Genomic DNA, 8,339 nt, shown 5'->3' with positions numbered 1-8,339 from the left:
ATATATATATATATATATATATATATATATTTCTGTTGTAGTTTTAGGCCTAAATTTTGAGAAGGGGAAAAAATTATTCACTTTCATTGTCCGTTATTAAAATTGGTTTCATGTAGGGGGGAAAATGATCAAAGTGGGCTACCATTAAGACTAATTATTTACCAGAAGTCATGCTATTTTAGCACAATCCCATTTAATACAATAAGACCTAGTTACTTATACCCCAGGTTAACAGTAAAATATCCCGTCTTAATGGTAGCCTATGTTGATCACTTCCCCCTTTAATCACCATTATATAATAAATATCCTCTCAAAATGTATGGTGTAGTATATGTAAGCTTAATTGTGGATTTATATAAGCCTGTCATATTTGGCTAGTCCTAGAAAATATCTTTTCAGATTTGAATGTAAGCCATACACAGCAGGAATATTTAATTAAAAATTCAGTCCTTTTATATTAAAAAAAAAATACTCAGACTATTTTGGAAATCACACCTGAAACTTGTGCTAATTCAACCATTTTTCTGTGTACATGTTACAGTAAAGTAATGAGGCTAGACAATAAAACAGATGCACCCCATTTAGGAGTGAAAAGTCTCAAAAGAAATGCTCTCATTAGTGTATTAATTGCGCAATGTACTGCACTGATCTTAGCTAATACAAATTCACTTTCTTTAATATAAAAATATGTTCTCTGTCCCCCCCAAATCTGCTCTTCACAAACATATTTGGTAGAAAAAAAAGAGTGTATATATATACACACACACAATACGCAAATATAAAAAGTCCCATCTATTTTGTAAGATTAGTTGTGGAATTGGCCGTTTATGAATATTACAGTGTACTAATGCAATACTTTACAAAACATACCCTGAAGGCAATGTGGTCAAAGTTTATTGTTCAAGAAATGTTTAACAGTCCAGCAAAACCCATTAATCTAAGGAACAAAGTCTCTTATAAAGTCTCTAATAATTTACTGGTTTAGCAGGAATAGTAGGCTAACACATCTGAAAGTTAAATTAGCCTTTGACTGGCTTAGTACATTCATCATGCACACTATGCTATGCAATGGACTACATTTCTGTCATTATTTAACCAAAGTATTAATTATTAGTTGTTTGTGTCTTGTAGAAGAAGAAAGCAACCTGTAAATAGCTTTCCACAGCTTTTTTTTAAAAGCTGTATGAAGGAATATATTATGAAGAAAGTTTTTTTCCATCATATGTAGATTCTCAGGAGAAAGACCTTTGATAGATCACTTCTATAATGTAAAAAAAAAAACAAAAACTGGTGGGTGATACAATCAAACCACTTGAGATGTAGACAAAATAATACACAGCCTAAACAGCCTGTGTTTTGTGCCCGATACTTGCATTTAAAATCATAATTTTAGTTATCTTCTGCCTTATCGTTTAAATATCAAACAGCTATTTGAGAAGTTAACAAAGAAACTGCCTTAAAATGTACATATTATCCGAGTTTTCAAATTGAGGAATACTTCTTTCCACTTCCTACTGTATTTCATGGAAATTTTTTTTAAAAAATGGAATATACAAGCCATCATCTTAAATACCAACACTACAGAATCGAACAACATGCGTTCTCTACTACAAAGTCAAACTTTAGTGCATAAAGCAATTTTAGCAAGAGTTCCCTTATTTTTTTTAATTAAAAATATGTTCATAAGCAAGCTTATGAAATATAATAAAATGTTTTTTCTTTTTTTTTTTTTCTTAATCTCGAAGCACCTTCTCAGAGTGTTGGGTTAAAAAGTTTTCGATGTCAAACTTCTTAAATTGCCTGGCAGATAATGGCTGACAGGGATTGAGAGAGAAGTGGCTCTCGTAGACCAAACTGGGCAAAACAATATACCAAAACAAAAATTATCAGATCAAGTCCATATCTCATGTTACCCTGGCCATCCCCCAAACCTACCTCGATCTCGACCCTGGATTGCATGATTAAAAAAAAAAAAGTTAAGTTTTGAAGAGTTGGATTAATATATAACCATGCGTCGAGCTGGCTGTGGGTTAATGACAAATCCACGAGCTGATTGCGAAGGGAGCTGGAGGGTTTTTCTCATCTCGATGACTCAGATCGGAAACCGGCACGTCAGCGCTCACCAATTCCCTGACCATCCAGCAATTTGTTCGGTTGGAAACCCGGAGTGCTTAAAAGCGGAAGAGTTAAAGCCTTTCCAAAAAAAAAAAAAAAAACACACCCTCCTCTTAAAAGTTATCTGCAGAAGTCAAAGGTGCTTCCTATCCTCAGGGCTGATGAGTGCAATCAGAGCAGACCCAGCGCGACTAGAGAAAAACAAAAACGGAAAGAAAAAAAAACTCTAAAAGTTATCAGTCCTTGTCCAACTCTTCCAGCATCCTGGGCCCCTCTAGACAGCAGAGATTCACGGAGAAGCGAAACAATAACTAAAAACCATCAAAGATTAAGACAGCCAGGCTGTCTCCAGTGGCTACAATTCCTACCTCTTCCTAAATAAGAAATTATTCTGTGGAAATTGCAGCGAAATCTTTCTAGCTGCTGCCTTCTACTCTTTGCAGATCGACACCCGAGATAATACTTTTTTTTTTTAAGCAGATTTGCAAGTCTCTGGACTTCTGTTCTCCACTAAACTGTTCAAGCCAACTTTCAAATTAACCTCTAGCAAGAGAAGTCCAGAGACGCAGCTGCACTATTTACATAACATGCATGCCAAAAAGGAAGCGATCAAAAGGAGCCTACTGCTTTCTCCGTGGCTCTTACTAATACATCCTGTAAAGCTAAAAGTTAAGAGAAAGGTGCCTGGGACAAAATCTGGGAGAATGGCCTCACTTTGCTTAACAAGGTGAACTGCAATTCCATCCCAGCAGGAAACAGGCAACAAACAGGTTGCGAATTTCTTAGATGCTTTCTGGCCTGCGATATTTTCATATCAAAAAGAGCCACAGAGAGAGAGAAGTTTCTAGGAAGTGAATGTACCAAAGCAATCTGAACAGTCTGGGTAGTTTCTCTTTCCATCTTTCACAAGCACTCAACTCAGCACTCACGCGAAGAAAGCAGGTTTTCAAGGACCTTTAGGTCAGACGGGGGACAAATCCACGGGAATACAAAAGGCAGTGCCTATTTCCCTTCACTCGCTTTTATTTTGCAAAAAATGTTTGCAATAAAAATTCTTCAAAGCTTTTCTATGTCGAACAAATGAGGAAAAACACAACAGCTTCCAACTCAGGCTTCTTATGCTCGGTGCTCCTAACAGGGAGGGAGGGAGAAGAAAGTTACTAGTTTCAGAAAAGGATGAATAGCCGATCGGGTAATGTATATGTAGATGCAGCCTTATTACAGAAAGAAAAGTAAGGTTCTCTCTATTGCTCTTATGGAAGAAAATTCGTTAAATCAAATCTGGGAGAGAAAAGAAAAGAAAAGGTCACTTAAGTGACTCGGTTAAGTCACAGTGGCAAAAAAGCCAGCGACACAAAAACATACCACGCAGCACGGAAGACAGCACAGTGCATATGACCTTTTATCTCTCTCTTTCCCTAACTAGCGGCTCCTTACATCAGACGCTTCGGTGTCTAAATTGCCGAAAAGTAGCTGAAAATGTATTTCATGAAACTCGCCCGGAGATCCAGCCTTCGGTCAGGAAAAGAAGTGCAAGAAAGGGGGAAAAGAGCCGGTGAGAGAGAGAGAGAGAGAGAAAAAAAAAAGTAAGTTCATATTTTGTTTCTATGTGGGGGGTTAATCTTGAGATTACACTCACCATTCCTCTCGGGTAAGGCCAGATCAGGGTCCGATTTGAAATGCTGAGGCTTCGCCTGCTTCCTCCGCGACATGCTGGCTCAAACATCAGCTGGGGCAGAATAAAAAATTACTAAAAAAAATTCTTCTCAAAATTACGGAAATCGAGCCCATCCACCGCGCATGTGTCCTGCTATAATTATGATTATCAATAATGCATTGCGATTAATCATAGAGGGGCTCTTTGAAAGGCGATTGGCACATGGCCAGCTCTATTCAAACCAACTCTCCTTAATCAATTAGCCTCTGATTTGCTGGAGACCCCTGTCTCTCTCAGCTCCCGCCCAATGAGCCGATCCATGCTAAAGAAGGGCTGGATTTCAAAGGCTGTTTGGATACAGTTTAACCCTCTTAGCAACCAGCTGGGACTATCACGCCATCCCTCGTTACTATAGGAATGTTTTAAAGGCTCTTTGCTGGTGCCCAGCGCTTTTCAAGAAAATCCATGTAAGAGGAGGAAAGGTCAGATCATAGTCAACGGGCTGCTGAGATACACTTTTAAGGACGATTTTTTTTAATCCCTTATAAAACTGAAATAAGATATTCCCAGAAGTGGAAAGAAACAAATAGCAAAAACAAAATGTCAAACCCGAAAAACCTACTGGACGTTTTTGTTGCTCGTTTTTGGTCCCTGCACCTCGGTTCTGAAACAAGTTGCAGTACTTATAAGTGTTGTCAACTGCAACTTTTTTCCCCCCAAGTTAGTTCTTTACAAGACAAGCTGTTACTCGCTTTCTGCTGTGTTCCATTTATACGTTTTAAGGGTCTGATCTAATTTCCAGAGTGCCCGCTCTCTCGCTTTCATCGCCATACATAGCGGACTGGATTGTAAAGAGAACAGGGGATCCCCCTCTGCATTCCCAGGACTAATCGGTAAAGGTAATAAGCTCTAGTCGCTGGCAGGAAAGCACGGGCCCCGCCCCGCGCCTCAATTGGCTATCAGAAGCGTCAATCAAAACGCTGGGAGCGCAGTTCGGGTTGGATGGCTAACGAGCGGTGTCTGAAGCCCTGTGCGGCGGAGGGAGACAGCCGACGGGAAGTTCGCCAAATTAACTTTATACGCTCATCAACTCAAGCACTTCACCTAACCCCCTCCCCCACCAAAAAAAAGAAAGAAAGAAAGAATGTTCACTTGTCTAACAGTTTACTACTGGAAGCGTCTTTTATTTCCGAACACGTATTCTTTTTCTTTCCCACTTCTATACCGGCTGACTAAGGAAAATTGACCAAGTAGTTATTAGTATTATCTTTGAAGGAGTTTTACTTGCATTGTCGTTTGTGAAAGTGCTGACCAAGAAATACAAGAAGAACAGTATTGACCCACATTAGTAAAAAAAAAAAAAAAAAAGACAAAATGTATACAAACATGCAATGTGGGAGTAATATATATTGTTCATAGTTAACATTATACATTAACACATTGCATTATACACACACATGCACACTTTGGTCAATCTGCAATATTCTGGATAGGTATGTAAGGTGCATCTACAGACATACTATGCAATTGAAATCATAATGTATTATGCAACCTCTTGTCACATAGAACAAAATTGCAGAAGTTAGGAAAAGTCTCTTCAGTTGTTTTATTGCATGTTGTTATATATATATATATATATATATATATATATATATATATATATATATAAAAAAATAAACAATTTTTGTTTTTCTGCTATTGTTCTGTTGTAACTGTGGCTCCTCCCTACCCTGACAGATTGTACCGTTTGTCTCAGTGTGAGCAAACAGTGCAAACGCAAACAAAACTGATTTCAATTTCAAATTAGGTGGCTGCAGCTAGACTCTCTTCAAGCGGGCTCTGTCTCTCCCCGTTAGCGCTACACTACTACAACTGTTTACCAAGATGGGAAATAAGTCGTAACATACTTGAGCCAAATATTTGGTCGCCTTTTTTTTTTTTCAAATTAGCCCTGCCAAATGAAATTTTTATTTCGGCAGGGCTTTTGTACAGTAGTTTGTGATGAAAAAAAAAATGACAAACGCAGCTAGCAGTGGGGATGATGTTGAAGGATGGTGATAATAATGTTTCTATACTGGTACTTCATATGCCATTATTTTTCACTGAATATTTAAAGAGCTCATTCGGCAGAGATGGATATAGTCTGCGCTTGTTGTCAACCCCCTTGCAGTGATACACTGCTATTATCTATCTATCTATCTATCGATCATATTCTATGCAGAATATATTCTGCAGGGCATTAAACCTAAGTACAGTTTTACCTAATGATTCAAATATTAGGTCACGTTTACTTTATATACAGTCTTTTAAACCATTAGCCATATGTTCAATTATTATTTTAACATATTAACATCCTTGCTGTGTAATGTACGTTTACAATTATTCATATATTATTTAAGAGATCTGAAAACGATTTAAATTCTTTTTTTTTTAAACCTGTTTCTAGGCACTTTTCTGTAAAGCATTTTAATTCTCTCTTTTTTCCGTCAGGGTGGGAAGAATTGGTCTTTGTTGATAGCAATACATCTATTAAGTGTCATTGTTTCCTCCAGAAGTTATCACTGTTTACAAAGCAAATGCTTAGATCTGTTTGCTGCGGTTTTCATCATTTATTTATTTATTTATTTATTCATGACATTTATACCCCACATTAGCCTGAAATAGACTCAAGTTCAATGTGGCTTACAAACAAACAATAAGTGAATAAAACATAATAATGTACAGAATATAACACAAACTACAATAACTTGAAGACGCAAATTAATACATGTACAGTAAGTAATCAGGGGTTTAGACTATCAAAGGACAATTAATTTATCCTTCCCAATGCCCAATAATGAGTGGCACGATCCCTTTACCTTAGTGATCCTTCTAGGGTGAGATCCGAGATCTAAAAAAAAAGTTATTGGATGCAAATGAAGCCTGGGCTTGGAAAAGCGAGAATCGATCTGTAATTCATTAAGATGAGCAGAGAGGCGAGATTGTAAACAGGGGGGATGATTTGCAGTTCACTCGGGTGAGAGACAATTTAAATGAGACGCCACACACACAAACAGAGTGGACTGCTGTTACTAAAGATTTGCGATCTCCCAGAACCGGCTTCACACTCACCAGGGTTAAAATTTGCACAGCCCCGTGGTTAAACTGTGGGGAAAAGAAATTCCAAAGGGCATCGTATTTTCCGTAAAGTGTCACCTCAAGTCTCAGCTACACATGTTGGTTGCACTCGTATAGCCTTCGTTACAGAAACAAACCGAAAAAAAAAATCACCTTTAACCTCAGAAATGAACTATTCAAACAAGGGAGTCGACTTTTGCTCTCATCAAAAGTTGGATATGAAGATTGACGAGACCTTTTAAGAAGTTATTAAGCACTACACTTTTTAATGGTCAATCATCTATCTTTAAAAATTTGTGTTACATGTTGAATTTTTATACGTAAATAATTCAGGATTATAATCGAAAATCATATGGACAGATGTATATACATATTATTGATTAAAATGAGCCTTTAGAAAGTCGAGCAGTAAACGCGGAATTGGAAATAAGCAGCCCTCCCGAATAACGCTGCTTGCTGTTACTTTTCCTAAACATGCTTACCTGTATACAAATTTTTTAAAACGATGCCTGCCCTCTGGGGATACTGTAATGATAATCTCTCCTCTCTAATATCAACAGAGTGTCGTGCATGGTACTGAATTGGATAGGAGGCGTTAAGACCCCCCCCCCCCCCTCCAGTCTTTTGTGCGGTGATGGAAATGATCAAGTGGAATGGGCATTACTTTTAAAACGTATTTCTTCGCGATCGATACTCAGAGAAAAAAAAAAGAGCCCGGATTTAATCCTGCGTTATTACTGACAACCGATAATTGATCATTTCTCACAAACAGCTTTTGGCCATCTAATTGAATCATAAGCAATTGGTGAGAGCTAAAGGCACAACCCTAAATAGCACCAAACTGATGGAGCCTGTTCGAGAAGACCAGAGGGGAAATCTGGTAAAAAATGAGTAATGTGGTAACCATCCAAGGTGAAATTGTTTAACACAATTGCCTCCGTCTACACTTGCTGCCTTCCTTTTGACCTGCTGACCAACACATTTTTACACTAGCTAGAAATGTCCTTTTAGAGTTTACTGATGAAAGTGCTTTAAAAATGATTAGCAGGGAATTTACAGCTGTCACTCCCACCAAGAGGGAAAGTAATAAAATCAATCCGAGCAATCAATCAGAACCTGTCCATAGCTTTCTAATCTATTTATTTTAGAGGTGTTTGCTTATTCCTACAGCTGGGCTGTTAAATTTATGAATTTCAGTTATTACACATAACGTCCCTTAAAGACTGTCACCCCAGCTTAATACGAATCAGCAAACTTAGCAAAGTAACGAAAATTATCTGTCCTCGCTAGTGGTAAAGCTTTAGAAAATTAAATACACCGAATTTGCTCCTAAAAAGTGTTTTGAATGGTGCGTGAAGCGGTTTCACTTTTCTTTGAGTTTCTATATCGTTTTTAAACTTAAATTAAACAAACAAACAAAAAATCAGAACGCTACAATAAATTACAGATA

General features: G+C 37.6%; 1 protein-coding gene across 6 annotated transcripts in view; it reads right to left on the bottom strand.

Moving 5' to 3' along the window:
• Window positions 1-7,487, bottom strand: part of SALL1 (spalt like transcription factor 1) — a 26,108-nt gene extending 18,621 nt beyond the window's left edge. Inside the window, exon 1 of one of the 6 annotated variants that reach the window (XM_030204330.1) lies at window positions 7,372-7,487. Coding sequence is in view for 2 of the 6 variants with exons in the window: in XM_030204331.1 (XP_030060191.1) it covers window positions 3,755-3,827 (73 nt within the window). In the remaining 4 variants the exon portion in view is untranslated. Of the gene's footprint in view, window positions 1-1,748; window positions 1,845-1,935; window positions 1,951-3,552; window positions 3,712-3,754; window positions 5,082-7,371 lie in introns of those variants that run through there. The other 5 variants (XM_030204331.1, XM_030204325.1, XM_030204328.1 and 2 more) reach the window with 5 other exon arrangements.
• Window positions 7,488-8,339: the final 852 nt, after the last annotated feature.

Source organism: Microcaecilia unicolor, chromosome 5, assembly GCF_901765095.1.
Source record: "Microcaecilia unicolor chromosome 5, aMicUni1.1, whole genome shotgun sequence".
NCBI lineage: Eukaryota > Metazoa > Chordata > Amphibia > Gymnophiona > Siphonopidae > Microcaecilia > Microcaecilia unicolor.
The sequence above is the reverse complement of the archived record's forward strand: the minus strand, read 5'-3'. Positions and strand labels throughout refer to the sequence as shown.